The following is a 21,277-nucleotide window of genomic DNA, read 5'->3' on the forward strand; positions in this document are numbered from 1 at the left end:
CCAACCTTGTGAGGTACACAGTGCATTCTGAAATGGTGAACAAGTAGCTTGTTTGTTGGTTCTTTGTAACTATAGATGACTGGAAGGAATAGCGGGGAATTTTCATTTAGTTTCCCGGTACCTTTAGGTCCCCTTCAGTTTTTTCGTTTGTTGTATCACGGTCAAAATTGGTTATCACAAAGGCGAGCGTGAGTCTGCGTGGGTTCTCTTTTGCTTAGTGTTTGGCGTGCGGTGTGATTTCTGTTACTGTTGCTTCAGATCGGCAAGTAACTCAAACTGTTCTCTCGGGTTTCGATATCTGATGGGTGTGTTGTGGTGAATGCAAATTTTTTCGGATTTTTTTGTGAACGACTTGGTGGCCCAGGCAACTGTTTTAGTGCAGGTTACAACGATTTGGCGGTTTCTTTGCCACATTCTTAGTTTATAGTTTATTGCAGGGTTTGCTAATGTGGCATAAGCTGTGTTAGATGTGCTTTAATTCCATCTGCACCCAACCAGTTGTAAACCTTGTTCTTCGTGAGATGTATTTGGATGAGTGTAAACTTTTTGTAATTGGAGTATCGTGTCTGTGGCGGCTTTGCCTGTTTACTTCGGGTTTCTTGTCCGGGATTTCGGCTAGTTCGCGTAGCGTTGCGTTTCTGGAGATCTGGTGGAGACAGAGTTCTCTACTTGAGTCTGGTGCGCTGAAAACTGTTGTTGCATATCGGAAACAGGACGCCCTGCTTGAGAACGCTCGCAGTCAGCGTTGAGTTCTGTGCCTTTAGCCTCGGCAGATGCGGGTTGTTCGTCCCGCGATCCATAGTCCCCCCGCTCTGCTTGAGAACGCTCGCAGTCAGCTTCGAGTCCTGTGCCTTTAGCCTCGGCAGATGCGGGTTGGTCGTCCCTGTCTCAAGTGTGGCGGTTGTGCAGACTGCCGATCCCAAGTCTGAGTCGCTCTGACAATGCTGCATTTGACGGCAGTGGCGCGAGTTACGCATGATGCACTTTGCAGGGGACATCGTCTGAGTAACACGTGTGCTGTCGAACAACTACGTACATGTAACAACAGTTCAAGCAGTTTCGGCTGCGAGAATGCTTGTCCCCAGATATATCAGAGGAAAGCCCTTAATAGGTATATCGGTTGCAGAAGTTAATGCTTGATACCCCACGAGTCAAAGGGTTGTAACAGCTGATTCCCTGACCACCCATATCTGCTCGCTGGTTCGGCTTTTTGAAGACCAGAACGTGACAGCAGCGGCTGTAAGCAGCAGCAGGGAGTGGCCAGTGGTGGGGCTTGCAGTCCTCTGCTGCTCCTGATTGGCTGAAAGGCCCACGTGTAGAAGGATTTCGTGGAGAGGCTCGGAGCTCGGGGAACCGAAAGCTGGCCGTCGGCGCCCGTGTGGCCGACGTGGCGGGTCGCGGGCGCTCTGGAGCGGAGTTCTGTGTCGCGACGCACAGTGTTCTCGAGTTTCCAAACGCGTTCTCGTTTGCGCGCATCGATTACCGCCTAAGAACTTTCCTGTCGTTATCTGCGAATGTTGAAATAGTAATCAGTGTGGGCGTTTACGGCGAATTGTAGCTCAGGGAAAACTCCGTGATGTTAGCGAATTGGTAGTGGTCCTCCGACTCAGACTGACTTGGCTGGGGTAATTGGATAGCGATAATCTCAGTTTGTTATCCAAATCTGGGAGTAATGTTTTTTGAGTGACCGTCTTCCTGTTGAGTTTGAACTGTGTATTTCGTACAGCCAGTCGAAAGTAATTTCCTGGACTCGGCTGTGAATGTTCCCAGTACTGCGGTCGGAACTCGGGATCTTGCCGGGGGTAAGTAGGTAGCACGAGGGCCGTTACCTACTGGCTTTCGAGCGATGAGGTTCGATACTTTCCAGCGGGTCGAGGCTCGGCTGGCGACCACTGTGTCGGGCTGACTTTACACGTGTCCCGGTGGTGCAGGACGCTTGTGTGGGTAGGCCCACCACCACCTAAAGAGAAGGCCGCGGCGCGCTCTCGTGACGTCACGCAGAGCGGGCAGGGTTGGCTTGGCGCTGCGCTGAGAGAATCGAGGCGCACGGCCTGCAAATCTCCGTCAAACGGTCTTACAGAATCTGTTGAGCTGCCGGCGCCCCTCTGCGGCCTGGCGGGCTGCACCCGGCACCTGCCTCCCTCAGGTTCCACTGCGTCCAAACGGAAATCGCGGTTAACACTGCGGGTGCCTGCTAAGTGCAAAATTCACGAAAATCACTCCACGTAGTACTATTTATCACAGGATTTTCAGTTGGGCTGCATACTAAATTCACACAGACACTCCTTTACTTTGCTCACTCAGGTTTTATTTGAACAAATGGGAGATCGTCTATTCATTACGAATCACAACAATTTCGGCGTACTGTGCGCTTCTAGTGAAGCTACTATGGCACATGTTTTCCAGGACTCACAGTACTTGCACAAGTTTATCCTTCCACAGTACTGTTTCTGTAAATACGCCTTTAAGTAATGTTCTTCCTTGCCCAAGAGTGGCACGTGGAACATTAACTTTTAACATCTGCCATAGTACCCTTACAAACCTCTAGCTTAACAAATCACCGTCTTGTCTCACAAACCCAATAATGCTAATCTCATATAACTCTGCCATTCGACATTTTGCGTTCACTTCAAGCCACATTTCGCACAACAAGTCATGTGTTACTTTCTTACTATACCTGTCTGAGCCAGTCTATGTAATCAAACCACTAATAAGCTCAACAAACCCATTTACACTTTCATGCACACACCACTTCAGTCATTCGCCCCTCTCTTTTGATTTTATAAGTATCTGAATGTCTCTTGTCATGGTACTTGAATTACAAATCACGTAAAAGTACATCTTTCACACACATACGGAAAATTTTTCTGTTTCAGACATAATATGATATATACTAATATCATACATAATACATTAATAAAATCGACAAACTGCAAAGAGAGATCCTCGACGGAAAACGGAGAAAAAACGTCATACGAACATATGTCCAGAAATGCACCATCGCCACGGTAGATGACACTGACGAACGGGAATTCCTCCGACAACGTGCTGCGTTTTCCTTGTATATAACAGGCCGTGTGATTGACGCAGCTTATTGTATACACGAAGCATTTCCCAACAATTTTAGTGAGTAGCCTCAGTGCATTAGAGTAGGTAGACAGAGGCTACCACTCACAAATAAGCACACAGTTATAAATGAAGGAGACGTTAGGAAAGAGAAGTACTGGCTGTACGATATGAGATTTAATGACATTTAATATTGTCATACCAGGTAGAGTCCATTTTATTGCTGGGTTTAATGCAGTGTAGTGTGGAGACAGTTATTTGCGAAAAATACTGAAGGAGGCTACAGCGAGGATTCTGAAAAGGGAGACTGTTCATTGTTTCTCCTGGCCAGATTCCTCTCGGCTGCCGAACACAGCTCTAGACCTGCAGGGATGTTGGTTGGGTTCCACCAAAGAAGTATCCTGTTCTTCAGTATGGGGAGCGTCGTTCCATTGCAAACGAAACAGACGAAGAGCACTGGTCCTTGCACCATCGTAACTAGATGCATATAGTACACTACCTGCGCTATTCCCTGAGCCTGGTGGAACCCAATTCTAATAATAATTCCTGTTCCACTTAATATAATGGCCTTAACTGACATAAAAAGACATTCCTTCTTTGAGGCAAATTTCTTGTTATCAACAATTTCGAGTTGCCGCATGGAGCACCGATTACGTAGGTACATGTATCCAAGCAGTCCGAGACAAACGAAATTGAATCCCACAGACACTGAAATCCCTGCAAGGACTACTATGCGACTGTAGATCAGGTAATATTTACTCGTCTTTTCCAAAGCAACAGCTGCCACACACACTATACTCCACGGTATAAACACGCACAGCACCTCACGACGGAATAACTGGCTTACTTCAGCAGGTAGTAGCTGGTTAGGAAGCCTGAGATGGCGAACACAAGCGTACATGTGGTAGCAGAATGAGTTCAGCCAGAAACAGCTGAGAAGTGTGAGGGCGCTGTCTATCAGCACTGCTGTAGGTAAGTCAGGGACGCCTGCCATACGATACACGACCTCAGAACACAGGATCTGGACTATGCACGTGATCTGAAAGGACAAGAGTATCTTTCCAGGCAAGTTGCGCAACTGGGGAAGGTACATGTATACTCCGGCAGTCGAAAAACGGAAAATGATATTTATCAGTATAAATGACATTTCTAAAGGCTTCAAGCTGTCAATTTTGAAATCCTTGTATTTCAAGGTGGCGTTGGTTAAACTGTTTTTGTAGTTCAGTGTTTGTTCTGTTAGCTTTTGATCCAGTATACTACTCGTACTATAGGACCATAGAGATCCCAACGTACTGAACGTACAATTATGGGAAGTCTTAATGGAGGAAAAGTCGCGACACTTTAGCAACAGAATAGCTCTGGAAACAGAGCAGATGGCGTCTGTAGCGTTCGACTGCAGACACGATTGATCGTCAGGACTATCGAAATAGCAGCGAGCATCGTGCACGGACTGTATCATACTGAACGGGACGTCCTGACAAATGCCGTACGAGTTGACAGCCATCCAGGCCAGCAGACAGAGGTTGACGTTTGCCCTCTGCGTGTAGGCCAGGTAGCTGGTGACGGGTATGTGGGGCGACCTCTGCACCACGTCGTCCCACAGCTGCTCGCGGCACCGCTCGCGCTGCTTCACGGCTTCCAGTGGCAGGTCTTCCAGCGGACACGTGGGGTGGTCCAGGGCGTTCACCAACAGCTGCACGCAGTCAGTGTCCACGGAGAGCGTAGCGTGGCTTCTGTCCTCCAGCTGCCACTCCTCGTCTGCAAGAAAACGACAGCAAGTAGGTGGTGGCCGTACACTGCAGGCAGCTGAATCCAAAGTCTTCTCTGGGTGACGAGCCTGGGCGTCGTTTACCCGCATTACCCTGGTTCAGTTACCCAGAACTATGTAAGGCGGCATGTCAACACAAAGTAAGAGTATTAACAAAGACAGGTATCATTGTTACTATGCACGTCTATTTCATCTACAGGGTGCCCAAGAAGTCCCTGTATCGCTCTTGACATACTAAAGATAAGGAAGTAAATAGGTTTTATTGATAGTCCTGCATGGAAAAAAACAACGTTATCCGAATTATATTTTTGTTTCAGCACTGCAGTCTTTGAGTTCCGAATCCATCTTGTAAAGGAGGGATTAGTGGAGGATTCGTGGGTTCATGAACGTCCGCAGATAGGAAAAACTATGTAACGCATGATGAGACCATTTGCCTCAGTCCCCCTCGTAAAGTAGCCATGCCTGATTGAGATAAATGTCCAGTATTTTCAGGCTGTCTCAAAGACAGGCCACGTATTGGAAGCAATAAAAAGTGACAGGAAACGTGTGTCACCCACTCTTAATCAGATGAGCAGTCTCCAATGAAAATAATTTGCAAAAGAGTAGTTGGACTTCAAGCATCTTGTTCAACAATGCACGACCATATTGAAAAAATATGAATACGAAAGGATTTAGGCCCATGTTTGTTACTGAATTATCTGACAATGGTGTGGAGCAACGATTTGTAACCTACCGTACTTCCTTGTGGCGACTTGTGCCATGTCTCGCTCAAGAGTGTTGTTTACGTATAAATGTGCCATATACCACTGTTTGCTCAGGAAAAATATTGTTTTATTGTCTAAGGAAAGTACCCATTATCAGCAAGAGTTGGAAAGGAACCTACCTCACCTTATGTGGGCCATTGTGTGATCAGAATACCTGTTAGGACCACATTCTTTCGAAGCTTACATGAATGGGAACTTCCATTTCTCTGTACAACAGAAGTTTTCAGTATCTCAGCTCCATGACAAGGCAATCACGGATCTTGTGTGGTTGTAGAAGGAAGGAGCTTGAGTCTCGTTTTGTTGTTCAGATGTGTTTGTTTCTTAATGAACAACTTATTCTCGGATTATTTGGTTCTGCAGCATTTAAAGCCACATTAAAGTGGTTACCACGAAATCCCAACATTACCACCTCAACAACCTTTTGAAATCGTCATGACAAACTTTTGATCTTACCACGCAAATAACTGAATATGAAGAATAATAAAGCCTCATGTGGCTCAACGTTGAAAGATTAATGGAAAATTGACACAAGTGTTGAAGAAGTCTTTCTAAGCAGAATTACTAGAACGATCCGCAATAAAGCAAGGGGGACAGCGAGACACATAGATATCTGAGGAAGGTGTGATCGTCCATACACTGATCCGTTGGATACGTATTTTTTTTTATATCTAACTACGTCCATATAGAATATACTCTTTTGACATAACTCCATAGGCGTTCTGTACAAAGAAATAGGATGCAGGCTGAATTCTCGTCTTTGTGATATTTCACTTTCCTCCGTGAACTTAGTGACCCCATCACGCAGCGTAAAAAAAAGTGATGGAGCATATTTGTCACCAGTTTGTTTCGTTAGCACGAGATTGTCGAGAAAAAGCACAACAAAATACATTAACTGACGATTTTGGGAGTTCCTTTACCACAATGAACGATTTACTGTTAATACTCTGTTTGCATACATTCAAAAACACGCAAAAAATGTAATTACTTTGTCTCATTCGTACCTTGTGTAATGATAATGATGCAGCAATAAATGCAATTGGGACATATATGCCTCAGCTGCTGAGTGGATGAATGTGGGATTACAACTCCAGAGTTTTGGGATTCAGGCATTGCTCCCGAGATTCCTTCTGTCACTTATCTCTTCTTTCACCTCTGACATTGATTTATGGAAATCGAAAATGTTGGAACTGTAGAATTGTTCGGAGACCCAATAATTAACTGTGTCCCACAATTATTAACTGGGTAAGTTAGCTCAGAAGTAGGAAGGCGGCGAGTGACGACAACCTGCAGTAGGACAGCACTGTGGTGACCAAACCAGGCTTCAGCTTGATGACGGCTTTACCTACTGCATTCTGAGAAGTCCTGATGGTCGTTGTCCTCGAGCACTATTCCTGTTCAGAGTACAAATCAAAGGAGAGTGATACTGATATGCTACACGTCATCCAATGTATACCTCATTGGCGTGTTGAGCGCAAATGTATACCCAGTAAGACGAATAAGTTCTGAAAGATTCTTATACACAGGCACAGTCTGTGAAAAGCCGAATGCACGATTTTGTCGTAAACACTCCATTTTCTTTGTTATTCATTCCACTCCTACCACATTATCGTGTGGTGCGCAAGGTTCGGACACTTTGCTGCTTTTTGGGGAGAATGAATAAAATGATAGGTTTCAAAAAAGTAAAAGCCATAGCGTCTCTACATAAACACATGTACATTGAAGTTGATGATGGTGCTATGGGGAAGATAAGGCTCTTGCTTCTGGCAAGTCACTGGCAGTCAGTTCCCAATAACTACTACGAGGGTAATACAGTATGATGCAGGTGCCGGCCAGAAAGGGTGTATGTATTCAAGGTGTTGGAGTGGGCTGGGAAGTATGATTGACAAGTTGATGTGGGTAGAGGGAGGTGTGAGGGAGGGATGGCAGTGGTCAGGAGGCTGGAAGCGGGATCATCTACATATTGAAGAGGCGTAGACGCTAGGATTATAGCTGGTTGGAGGAGTAAGTGTCTACATACTATTCTGGAATAGGAAGAACCAGCCAGCTGAAGTTCCGCTCGAATAGGATACAGAAGGGGCGGGCAAGTGGAGGATGGGTATGACATGTTGGTATAGGCGCACCAGGAGCCTAGGTATCCAGAGGATAGGCGAGAAAAATTGTTTTTGTTTCCCACGTTTATGGAACATTTGCAATTTGTGACAAAGTCTGAGGAACCTCAGAAGAGAGGGCAATGTAATCACCTGGTAGAGGTTGCGTCTGAGACGGGAAAGATGATACAGAGTGCAAGGTGTTCTAAGACTGTAAGGAATGATAAATTTTTGAGAGTGCTGAGATCCAAGCTATATTGGCGGAAGTAACACTGGGGCCACTAAGGCTTTTGGAAAGACGAAGGAAGAAACAAGATCAGGGGTTAACGTCCTGTTGGTGAAACAGCTATTAGAGCATAACCCAGAATTGGGAAGAACGGGGAAGCAGGACAGCTGCGTCCATCCATAGGAACCGTCGTGTCATTCACCCTACGCTGAGTAGGGACATCGCAGAGAAACTAAATTTGGTCGAAAATCAAGTTTGTAGCCACCAGCTTACCACAGCATCGCCTCGTTCAGTTGGTTTTTTCCAAGTACAGAGGATGGCTGGATGATGGAATCCCCACATTGTAGAGTTTGCTGTTTTCTTAATTTGAGTTTGTTGTAGGATGGGGTTCCGTGATTATTCCAAGATATAAGAAAGTGAGAGTCCTCTGCCCATGTCAGCAGAGAGGAATGGAGCAGCAAGTCCACCGCCTTACTGCAAGCACTTATCTTCCTCCACGTAATTGGGCACTGTCCTTGCATTGTGAGAGAACTGTGACTCGAAGTTATCTGTTGAGTGTACATGACTATAATGGATGCGTTAAGAGCTTAACATCCACTTCCGACACACATGTTGTTGTGTCATGGTTTTAATAAATTTACAAGTACATAAATGAAACAGTCAATGAAAAGAACGCCTTGTTGTTTGGAAAGCGATAAACTTATTTTTAACTCCTCGCGGCTGTGACTGCGGGAGCACGTATTAATTGGGGTTCAAATACGCAGGAGCTGCTGAAAACACTGAGCGGCATTACAGTGCAAGTCTGCAGACGATGAGCACTGAACGTTTACTACAACTGTGCCAAATATGTGTCTGTTGTTGGCCCTCGACTCTCTGTACGTGCATGCTTGGCCTAGGCTTGACTGAGTGACGTTACGCCGACACTGCACTCTGAAGGCAGAAAATTCGTCGCTTCCATGCAGTCGTCATGGAACTGTTGATACCCTCGTGGACAGAACAGAACTCAGGCTGGACTCTGGCAGAACTCGTACCAGGCACTGGCAGAGCTGGAAATACTTGTCGTGTGTGGCGCCTCGAAGCTACAGGAGGAGTGGCTTACTACTTCTTTCTCATAGGCGGTGGCGATGCTGCTTACGTGTACAGCATCTCTGCGGTGGTCGATTGACGATTTGCTGCAGGCGAGTATCGTCGACACCACATGTGCCACCTTCAACAGTGTCACAGGCATCAGTGTATCATGATACACTGAGGAGAGGTAATGTAATGTAGAACACTGACACGAGGTCTGGTGATGAGAAACTTTATGCTTCAATTCCCCCTCCCATTACTGGGGAAATACCAGCAATGCAAATTTCTTCCATCACCTGGATTCGAATCAGCTCACCTTTGAAGAGAGTACCACCACACAGTCATGTTTATGTGTGCCATGGTGGAAGTTAGGGAGAGAGAAATGATTGGTGGTATTTATTGTAATAATTCCTTGGGTTTTTAACATAAGTGATTTTGATGTAGTAGAGGCTACACCAAGAGGTGAAGTTATCGAGGCAGATGGAGATATGCTGTTGAGTAAGATTTACAGTGACAAAAGAAGCATGGTGTGCCAGACAAGGAGCTATACAGTAAACATAATTCATTGGGACACCTGGCACTTGCCAGTTCCCTCCCACAGATCCGAATGTGCGACTATTGCGGAATATTTCGCCAGTGGAGCAGTCATCATACCACTTTTCAATTGTAGGCCACATGTCCTGTGGACAGACACCAGTGGTTCCCATTACCTTCTGCATTCTCATGCCTTTGAGCACTGCTGACTCTTCAGGGTTTTAGGAGCAGTGGAAAAAAGTGCCTTGAAGCTCTATCCGCCCATCCATCATTACTGATGATTTTTATTCTAAGTTTAAGCAGTAGCAAGGTTCGAGCCTGGGTTCCATGACGTTTTGATTAGTATACAAAGACACTACCCTTAAATCATAGGTGAGCCGTGGGATATAAACTTGGGTACAGTATTATATCACACAACTTGACTAGAGGTAGTTGGAAATAAGAGGCTTTTTTTTTTTTTTTAAGAAGGTCAAAAGTAATCGAGTCATGAGCAGCCTCAAATAAGAATTTCCTGGAATTGTAAGACGTCGTGGTCTCCTTCATTGTTTACATATTCCGCCCTCACAATCATATTCTGCACATCAAGACGCTTCATTCGAGCCCAAACTCGATAAGATAAAGTCAGTATTGTATGAATTCATGTAAACGATACGCAGATAACTAATAAATCGCAAGTGCGCACTGTGGTTGAAATACCCGAGGCTGGCGTACACACACACACATTCCAGACTCGACGGTCACAGGAGCTTCTAGCTGGAGAGAGGCAACTGCATCCCAGGAGGCCGGTCACAAGCTATCTACGTCGGCCAGTGACCGCCTGTAGAGCAGACAGCGTTAGCCCGAGTGAAAGGACGACCCCGTGTTCGGCTTAAAAGCAAATTCCGCTACATTGTGTGGGAGCGGTTAGCCTACGCACTCTTTACACATACAACGCAGTTTCAGAGATTTTCACAGGGAGACAGCAAACGCCAAACACCGATACTACAGATTTCCGGATTGGTCACCTTAAACAAAACGTCATTCTCCCATTTTAGAAGAGCAATGCTGATTGGCAGACGATATTTCTGACGCCTTGAGCTGAAGGAGTAATGGAAGAGACCGAAAGATATACCCCTTCACGTCTGGCGTGCAGAGGGGCCGTTCCGTTGTCGCTCTTGGAGCGAGAACACGTAACGAGAGCGTGCGCGCTCGTACGTGTACTCAAAGAGCGAGGAACAAGTCTCTCCTCAGTACTTCACTGGGAGAGCACCTCTGTCGAGAGCGAATCGAAGTGAAACTGTATATTGAGTCCTTGCGATTAAGCGTTGTTCACTGTGTTGGCCGCCACACTTATTGTGCGGTGTGAACGGACTGAGTAATAGTTAAACGCCTGCGAGCGAATTTTTGAGTGGCATCGTGGTGGACTGGTTATCTGACCCGTGTACCACGCCAATAGTTAGACTAGGGGCGAATAGGAGTCCTTGACTTCATCAAGGCGTAGGGAGAGTTTGATTGGCGAAGGTCAATCCAGATAGAACGAGAGTTGTCTTATTTGTCGGCAGCGAGCGGTGCAGACAGCAGTCATCGCAGCTACAGCTCTTGCGACCCCCACATTTCCTCCACAACAGTACCCTTCACTGCATATCACACGTGACAGCCTCGACTGTACCTAGCAACATTCTAACCGATAATTATTCAAGTTGAGTAGGTGCGGCTCTCAGCCATTCTGCCAAGTCAATAACAATCTTAAACTTTGCACAGAAATTTCACTAGCGAATCCTATCCTTAAGAGGTAACTTCACATTCTGAAAAGAACCCACAAATAACGTGTTCAATTCATAACTAAAAGTGCTATTGTGATTTCTCAGAATTTTTGCAAAATAAATAATAATTTTCGTTACTTTCATGTTTTTCTTACACTAACTAGCACTACTCCAGTACCCAAGTATCCCACTAGTTACGTAAGACATTTTGTGAATTTTTGTGTCATTTCCTTACAGTGGACGACTCCAGAAGGTATTTATTGCTGAAAGTTATTCAGGCATTTCTCTTTAGAACGTTAGGAGTGTCCGTCTGACTCCTGTAGTAGTGTGGGGGTGGAAATTGCATCTTGCAGGGGCCAAAGGGTAAAGGGTACATCTCAGATTAATCTGTTGCGCAGAATGACAGAAAAGCACCAACCCACACACTCACAAAATGTGTGGCTTTATAGTCTTGTGTTGTAAATGCTATATTTAATTCGTTTTGTGGCGTTATAGACAGGTATTTTAAACTGGGACCAAGAGATATGGTGGTCGTATTTGTGTGACATTGTATGTACCGAATTGTCGAGCAGTCATTAGATACAGTGAGTATATCTTTAAGATATGAAGTACTGAGTCTGGCTTGTTGAGGTTGTTTGGTAATGTGTGGTTGTTATGGATGAGAGGAGAATGAATCCTTTTTCAATAGATTGTTCAGTTTATGGAAAATGTGGCAGTGTTTTTGTTCATGTGTATCACCAATCCCAGGGTTTCTGATCTGCAGAATGAGGTGCTGGTATCAGGATGTCTCACAAGCACCCATTGGCAGTACCATCTGATTCTATGTTGTAGCAATTATCTGTGCTTTGTAGAGTGTATAGTGACTGGGACTGTGTTACGAAACTGTAACAATTTTCATTAAAGTATAGTTGTAGCATTGAGATAACATGTGAGTGATGAAGATCTTGTTGGAGCTGAGGGAACAGACATGTGGATGGAATGCTATGCTGCTGCTTTGTCTTGATGTTTTATGTGGCGAAACAAGGTTAGGTATAGGTTTTAAGCTGATGTTTTGGTGTGGCTGAAGATAAAGTTGGATTGCTTTTTGGAACAGGTGACTTGGATGTTAAAAGTGGAAGGTGACTGTTGGTGTTGTCGTCATCTGTTGGACGAGAGTAGAAGGCGAGTGAATGTTGTGGAAAAACTGTATGTCTTTCATGTTAGGGATGCGACACAAAAAACTGTTGAGATGATGACGGTGAGCTCGACTGATGGTGTAGAACACTGTGGATCTGAACTCAATATATTTGATGGTGAGGATGCAATGCACGTAGTTGTTGGGATGCGGAATGTAAGTTTAGTGTCGTGAATAATGCGTTTACTTTATATTTATTAGATCATTCGAGTTGAGGCTGTGGAGATGATGCAGTTGTGCAAGGATTGTACATTTGGGCACAGTTAACATGGGAGGTTTTACGAACTTCCAGTATGCTGCAGTAGTTTGGGTCAGCAGCTTCTGGTAACCAGTGAACGAAAAACCGTTCCAAGTTTTTGTTCATTCGGTGAGTTATCTCTATGCACTGTAAATGTTCATTGCACGTTTTTGACATCTTCGGAAATGCCATTTTCGACTATGTTATGGTGATTTGAAAATGGGTCTCGGTCCGAAACAAATCATCGAATGAATAAAAAATAAAAATTTGCAACTTGGACTGGTTTTTCGTCCTACTGATGGGTGGTTTCGTTTGTAAGTGGGATAGGTCAGGTGGTTCTGCGATACTGGGTCAGATAGTCGTCACACAGGAAGTATTTGTGAGATGTGTAGGCTTGGATTTGCGATTTAGGTGATGTTACACAATGGCAGCGACAACAGATCAGGGCTCAGTTCTTGATACATTGGTCTGTTGTGGGCAAGCATCTAGTTCTGCTGGACAGTGATGCGTAAAGAAGCCGGCAGAGAAGCGCCACGGTTTTAATAGTGGCGAGGGCAACTCTTTCAGACAGGGGCGTTGCAGCAGCCTGCTGGATGGTGCAAACCATTTAGAACATCGCCACGTGCTCAGAAGAGATTCGCACCCGTTTCTTCTTTCCTTCCCCCCCCCCCCCCCCCCCCCACCTCCATGTCGACCTAACTGCCACGTCCTCTCCGATCTCTCTGGATTTTCACGAGAACTTTCCCCTGGAGATATCTTCAATGTCAGGCTTAAAGTTAGCTTCCAGACAAACGGTTAGTTGTCCACAACTCTGTAAGGTCTTGTCGCTGCTCATTCTTTAATATCTTGTCGCCACTCGTGAGGAATTGAAACATCAACTACAGCTCACACGTTTGTTCTCGGTGTCCATAACAGTTTCAGTCATGATTATAGACATGCTGCAGAGTGCAGCTCAGTCTAGCAACAGATGGGGTAAGAGTCTGCTTGTTTAGTAACTTGCTAACAATGCGTATTTCCTTTTATGTGCCAGTATTATTCTTGTGAGTGTCTGCAGTAAATTATCGGCGACAGCCGAAATTTTGGAAAGGCCTTTCTTCTCAGTATTACAGTTCCTGGTTCTACTATACGGATATTTTTGTGATAACTTACTTCCTTATCTGTTGTAACCCTTTTCGACCACCTTAGTTTCTTAATTAGTCAGCTTACTACCAATGAAAACCCTGCAACTCGTTTCATGTCTGGTGCACGATAGATAGATGATCGAGTAAGAGATAAAGTCCAGCAACGAGAATAAAATAATAAATTTAAAAAATATAGTGATTCAAACAAATAGAGTTGTTTAGCAGACAGGTGCGATAGCTGTGTTTCCTCAGTCCTACTACAGTTCATAGTATCAACATTTCTAAGTATAATATTAACTGTGTATTTCGTACAATTAACTGTTCAGTTACAAATCGAAATATTATTCGTCAAAGAAAATTAGTAAATACGAACAGTATCATGCCAGGATCATAGATGAGAAATGTAGAACACTACACAAGTTACAGTACTGACAAAACATTAGCTTTTCTGTAGCCGTTAAGTTGCAGAAACTATTCGCCATTTTCAAAACAAGCCTTAGACTAGGTCTGAAAAAAAAACTACATGTACAGAATTTTAGAGCGTTTATAGAACATAAGAAGGAACACTTTTTTTATGTGAGGCACGTGTCGCACATGTATGAAGGTCTTATCTGCACTGGCGTTCAGAGACGGAGTTCAAAGTGCTGTGGGATGGGCCCTGTTTTAGAGGTGTTGCGTGCCTCCTACGGGAGGGAGACGAGTTGTTGAGTGTACCAGACACTGGCGGACACCCCAGGTGAGGCGGCTGCCTGTTAGGCTGAGGCTGCAAACATTATTTGTGAGACACCCACTTGTTTCGAGTGTGTTGCACAATCATTAGAAGCCAGCTGGCACTTGAGTAACGTCTCCGAAACATCACACAGCCTCTGTACATCGCCGGCATCGAAACCTTCACGGGCCACGAGCAGCTGGGGGTACACCTTTGACCTTTGTGTCACATAAACTTGTCATAGATCCAGACGGAGAGTTGCCGAGGAATCTGAACACTGACTTTGGAAAGAGCACCAGAGATTATCTTGCGTGGCATGCAAAATCACGCAAGATCTAAAACTACATATTCAGAAGGATATTTGAATCTCATTCCTCGAACAACTGAACACTTGTCAGCGCATAACCATGAAGTGGCCGGGTCCCAGTATTAAACTTACCTACAATCTTGACATCATCTTCGTAGGATGAATCGGTGTGCTCAGCTGCAGTGGACCAGTAGACACGATGGAAGGCGTACAGTTCATCAGCGAGGTTGAACATTTGCGACGCCTCTGGCTGCCGCTCCTTGCACAGCGCACTGAAGTCGTCGTGAAAGGAGAGGTTCCACGGCTGATAGCGCAGCAGGCGTACACTCAACAGCGGCCGCCTGTAGCACACAAGCTGCCAGGTTAAAAGTTGAAAACCTAGCATGTATAGTTTATGCAAGAACGTACAAATATCCAAAAATGTGTGCGAAATCTTACGGGACTTAACTGCTAAGGTCATCAGTCCCTAAGCTTACACACTACTTAACCTAAATTGTCCTAAGGACAAACACACACACACCCATGACCGAGGGAGGACTCGAACCTCCGCCGGGACCAGCCGCGCACCCCATGACTGCAGCGCCCCAGACTGCTCGGCTAATCCCGGGCGGCTAAAAGTATCCAGAGCGGATTTCCAATCAGCAGTGCATAAGATACTTCCTGGCAGATGAGTACTGTGTGCCAGACTGGGACACAGACGTGGAACTTTTTCATTCTTTAAAGGATGCATAGAAACACAGCAAACAATCGCAAATCCTTGGTCTTCTTAGCATTTTAGCGCATTGAGATTTCATCTTTAGATTTCGGAGCACTTCAGTGAGACACCGATTATAACTATTTCTTGCAGATCATCCAGTCCGTTCTGTGCTGCTATATCGTTTTAACTGGTTTCAGGCACATCAAACAGCAGAACTGCAGCGCTTCCTGCAGAATACCTCTTTTCTTTAAAGAAGAATTTCGTATGCATTGCAAGAAAGTGAACATGTGATATTTATGTTAAGGATATGAATGACTTGTTCGAATTTGTTATAGATCATTTTAGACGCTGACATGTAGACATGTCTGTCATTAGCTGAAGCAAAATCTTCCACATTACCACTTGAAAATGGCTCATAAGGTCGAAACTGCAATTGTAAAACAATTTCTAAAGTCAATGGCGAATATGACGTCCTTAAAAAAATAGACTTAGAGCTGGGCAGGCAGGAACCGAGAGCCGCCGTCACAGCCTTACTTCCGCCAGTAGCTCAGCCGCTGCCTTCCAGCCGTCACAGAAGCTCCCCTGCACGGCTGGCGGAACCAGCGCTCCCGGAAGGATGGGCACTGCAGTGACCAGAGGCCTCGGGAGTTGCTTCCTGGGCGAATCCTCACTCTGCAGTGGAGAGTGCGGCCATTTGAAACGTCGGGGATCCGACACACGGCTCTGACCTGCCAGGAAGTTTCCTATCTGCTTTAGGTGATGTGGCATCTGCGATAATTTTCCGTAAAGACTGTACGACAGCTGAAAGCGGAACTCCCACAGGAAGAAGAGCTCTATGGACAAACGTGAGTGTACCGTCAAGCAGGTCCACTTATTCAGTCCCTTTCAGCCAATCCAACGGCTAAGGACAGCGCGATACGATGACTTAAGCTATTTCAAAACCGTCTTTGCAAATACCAAACATGTGTTTTTATTTCACAATAGGTCTTTCGTTTTACTCATTATACCCTTGTCAGTTGTGGCATTTTTATAATGTTTCTGCTTACATCCGGCAGTGTGCATCCCACCATCTCACACTGCTATGCTTGACGTGCAGAAGTACATGTCTGCTGACGTAAAACTTGACAAAATGATGCTTCACTATTGCACAAAAATGTTTGTTTACTTGGCTCTGAAGCATTCGCTCCGTCTCGCTTCGTGATTGGTTGGTGCGGGTGTCTAGTTTGGCAGTGAAAATTATCATACAGAAATTGTTGGCCTAAGGTACATCGATTCGATGCATATGTGTCAGGTACTTATTATGATGAGAATGGAGCCCTCAGAATCTGGTATGAGACAATTTTTTCCTGATTAATCTACGACTACATTCCCTATAGCCCATCAACGATGGAAAGTTTCCATACAATGCAGAACAATCAGTACTCCCTGTACTCCTTGTAGTATGGTCCTTGGTCATCACTGTTACTTGACAACGACATAGCCAATTAAAGCATGAAGCTGCATCATAATGAGTTCCGTGTGATGTCTGGGTCCCCAGTTTGACCGGAAAGCTGTCCCTCCCATAAGACATGTGGTGCCATGGTGCTAAGGCTCGCAAATCATTTCCACGCCACGTACAGCAGCACGCTGTTCTGCTTGGAGGTACAGTACCACACCTACTCCACTGACAAGCTGGGACTCAGAACCCGTGCCGTGATGAAAATCATCATTTCTACGCCCCAGATGGAGGATGTACGTGCATACTGACAATGATCTGAATAAACATTATACGGAGATTTGGTTGTGGAAGAATTTCGGGAAAGGGCTGTTTTTAACATAATGGAGCCGTTCATTCCATAAGGCAACGAAAGAACGGATTTAAATGAAGCGAGGAAGTGAACAAACAATATCCAGTGAAACAAGCTCTAAAGAAAATCTCGAAACTTCTGGACAGTTGGGAATGTACTACACAGCTATAATGATACCATATTCAGTCTAGGAGCAAGTGCGTTGCAACACAAAGTGGAAAATCAGCAGAGGTCGCAATAAATACTCGCCACATGGAGCTAGAGTGTCGACAAGCGGGGCAGACCGCTGCCACGGAAGTCAATCGTCGACAATTTGCGTGCAGAGGCAGGGAGGGGTCTGTGTGCTATATATAGGCGGCTTTGGCCTGTAGTGCTGGAGCCATTACTGAACGTACCATGCGAGTCCAGTAACGAAGTGGATTGGCGGAATTTAGAAATGACCGACTGTAAATGGCGATACGTGAACTACAGAAGAGACACGAAATGGCGCGCTGCCTGGACTAGGAGGGCGGTACCTAAGCTGCACCACTGCCGCTGTGGCCCCTCAGCCCGAAGAGTGCTACAGATCTCACTTCAATATTTTCCGGTTGTGAGAAGCTCCTCTAGTTTTGTTAACACGAAATCGGAGAACGTTCTTTGTTTTGAGCAACATCCCTCACCCTTTTACTCGCGATGAGCACATTCTCGGCTGGAGTATATTCTCTGACTCGCTTTACTCATGTAAACCTCAAAATGTCCTCCCAAAATTTCCAGTACGAAGTATATCCTCCGTTTTACTGACACGCCCCACTATACTTCGCCAGCACCTCAGCTCTCACCTGGACTCTCCCAGTGGTTCTTCGCCGATCGTCTCCCACCCTTCGTCGTCGTCTTCATTGCTTCACCACTCACAGAGAGCCGTAGTCCGGCAGCTCCTTCGCCACTGCCTGCGTCAAATGCTCCACCACCGTCGCCGCCACCTGCGCCACCGTCGACTCCCTCTCCAGCAGCCTCTGCCGCTGGCTCTGTCGCCAACACAGTCGCCAGCCCCAAACCGCGGCCCGCCCCATCGCCCCCACCACTGCCGGTGCAGGAAGTTCCAACCACATCCACCACCACCGTAGCTTCGTCACCGCCGTCATAAACTCCTGTCAATGTCCTTATCTACACACAACTGGGGCCACCTACTACACCACAACCCTCATGCATGCAGTCACAAGACCAAACAGATGAAATAGAATAGATAAAACCTCACGATTTCAAATGAAACCAAGACAAAAATGATTTCACTAAATTTACGGACATGAAACGAATAATTCCTCTCAACTATCGTGCTTTGTATCTACATCTACATACATAATCCGCAAGCCACCGTGCGGTGCGTGGCGGAGGGTACCCTGTTCCACAACTAGTCGTTTCCTTTCCTGTTCCGCTCGCTGACAGAGCGAGGGACAGACGCCTGTCTATATGCCTCCTTAGGAGCCGTAATTCCTCGTATCTTGTCTTCGTGGTCCCTACCAGAAATGTATGCTCGCGTCATTAGGATCGTTCTGCAGCCAGCTTCAAGTGCCGATTCTCTTAACTTTCTCAGTTGTTTTCTTTGAAATGAGTGTCTTCTTCCCTCCAACAATTCCCTGCTGAGCTCCTGAAACATATACGTAACACTTGCATGCTGATCGAAACTCCGGTAAGAAATCTACCTGCTCCCCCTGAATTGTTTCGATGTCTTCTCTCTATCCGACCTGGAGCAGATCCCAAACACTCGAGCAATGCTGAACAAGAAGTCGCTCTGGCGTCCTACACGGGGTCTCCCTTACATACGAACCACACTTTCACAAAACTCTCCCAATAAACCCAAGCCGACCGTTCGCCTTTCCTACCAGAATCCTCACATGTTTATTCCATTTCATCTCGCTTCGCAACATTACGCCCAGATATTTAAACGAAGTGACTGTGGTAAGCAGGACACTTGGAATGCCGTATCCGGATATTACGGGTTCGTTTTTTCTACTCATCCGCTTTCTTCTACAGCAAGAGCCACCTGCCATTCATGACACCAACTAGAAATTTTGTCATCTTGTGTCAACCTGCAGTCACTCAACTTATTCCATGTGCTCGTTCTTCCGTTATCACCCCGCAATGGGACACCGTGTCAAATGCTTTCGAGAAATCTAGAAATATGGAATCTGCCTGTTGCCCTTCATCCATAGCTCTCAGTACATCATGCGAGAAAAGGAAAAGGTGAGTTTCACAGAAGCGATGCTTACCAAAACCGTGTTGATTTGTGCACATAAGCTTCTTAGTCTGAAGAAAGTTGATTATGTTCGAACTGAGAATATGTTCAAGGATTCTGCAGCAAACATGTGTTAGGGATATTGGTCTGTAATTTTGTGAGTCCGTTCTTTTACCTTTCTTCACTTGCACTTTTTTCCATTCGCTTGGTTCTTAGCGCTGATCGCAAGATTCGCGGTAAATGCAAGCTAAGTAAGGGGCCAGTGCCGCACACTACTCTCTGTAAAACCAAACTGGCATTCCACCTAGGCATTGCCACTTATTTATTTTCAGCTGTTTCAGCTGTTTCTCTACGCCAGCGGTACTCATTTCTATGATTTCCATACGGGACTCTGTGCGATGGTCAAACGACGGCACGTTTGTACCATTCTCCTGCGTGAACGATTTCTTAAACGAGGAATTTTTAACTTCGGCCTTCCTTTTGGAATATTCTAGCGCCAAAGCAGACTGGTCAACGTGTGACTGAATAGAAGCGTTAGATCCGCTTAACGATTTTGCAGAGGACCAAAACTTTTTCCGGTTCTCCGGTGGTAGCAGTTGTATGGTTCGCGCACAGATCTTTTCACAGACGCACGAATATCTACAAACCTTGCTGTCCTCATTTGCGCGTTCTCTTTTGAACCGAGAATGTAACAGCCTTTCGTTCCTCAGCCTTTTCCGAATTTTGTTATTAAAGCACGATGAGTCTTTTCCGCCCTTGATCCACTTAGTAGGCGCATACTTTTCCGGATCACGATTTACAATCTCTTTAAACTTTAGCCATAATTCCTCTATGGCCATAATTCTGGAATTAAATGATTGTATTTTACTGTCTAAGTGAGACGCTGACAACTGCATATCAACTCTCCTAGCGTTCTTGACTGATTTACTGACTTTCGTAACCATAGTCGCTATGATGAAATCACCATCACTAATCCCCATCTCTATGCTGACGCCATCGATAAGGTCGTGCCTGTTTGTGCTGGCTGACGAACTAGCTGCTCAACACAGTTTTCGGAAAACGTGTTCAAAAGTCCTACACAAGACTGTCTGTCTGCACGACCTGCAGTGAATCCATAGACGTCCCAGTCTATACTCGGTAGGTTAAGGTCACCGCCAGCTAGTGTCGCGTGATCTGGATATTAATGCAATGCTGACTATTTACCTTCATTGAATGGCTGCACATTTGTCCCAGCGGAGTCGGGTGGGTGGTAAAAACATCCAACAACTGATATGGTTTCACCTAGTCCTGTTATGTGCGACCACGTAACTTCACTATTGCACTCATATTCAACCTCAGTAAAGAGAATATTTTTTGTCAACTGCAATGAACGCTTCCCCTCCTACGGCGTCGAATATGTCTTTCCGATAAACATTCCAAGACTCGCTAAATATCTCAGAGTTTTTTTACTTTGGGTCTTAGCCAGCTCTCAATTCAAGAATAATTTGAGGCTGAGAACGTTCATGGAGGAGAGTAAATTTGGGAACTATGTTACAAATACTTCGACAGTTGACTGATAAAAGTTTCAGAGTCGAACTGACTTTACTCTGAAAGCTATCTGATTTCCCTAAAGGTGTACCAACTGGCGAGTGTTCATGAGAGTACCTCAAACTACTGGCTACCCTGAAACCCCCCACGTGCACTCCACAAGTACTCTGCTATCCGATCAGCTGCTTCCTTTGTGTAGTGCACCCCTGTCTTGAAATCTACCCATCTCCGATTTTCAGTTCACCTTCCC

The 21,277-nt window shown here is 45.4% G+C and overlaps 1 protein-coding gene across 1 annotated transcript in view; it reads right to left on the minus strand.

The window, feature by feature from the left end:
- Positions 1 to 3,016: 3,016 nt before the first annotated feature.
- Positions 3,017 to 21,277, minus strand: part of LOC126443274 (uncharacterized) — a 32,931-nt gene continuing 14,670 nt past the window's right edge. The window contains exons 3-4 of the mRNA XM_050090891.1: positions 14,937 to 15,145; positions 3,017 to 4,824 (exon numbers count right to left, since the gene is read on the minus strand). Coding sequence (XP_049946848.1) covers positions 3,347 to 4,824; positions 14,937 to 15,145 — 1,687 coding nt within the window. The 3' untranslated portion in view covers positions 3,017 to 3,346. The remainder of the gene's footprint in view (positions 4,825 to 14,936; positions 15,146 to 21,277) is intronic.

The sequence above is a fragment of the Schistocerca serialis genome, unplaced genomic scaffold, assembly GCF_023864345.2.
Source record: "Schistocerca serialis cubense isolate TAMUIC-IGC-003099 unplaced genomic scaffold, iqSchSeri2.2 HiC_scaffold_1428, whole genome shotgun sequence".
Lineage (NCBI taxonomy): Eukaryota > Metazoa > Arthropoda > Insecta > Orthoptera > Acrididae > Schistocerca > Schistocerca serialis.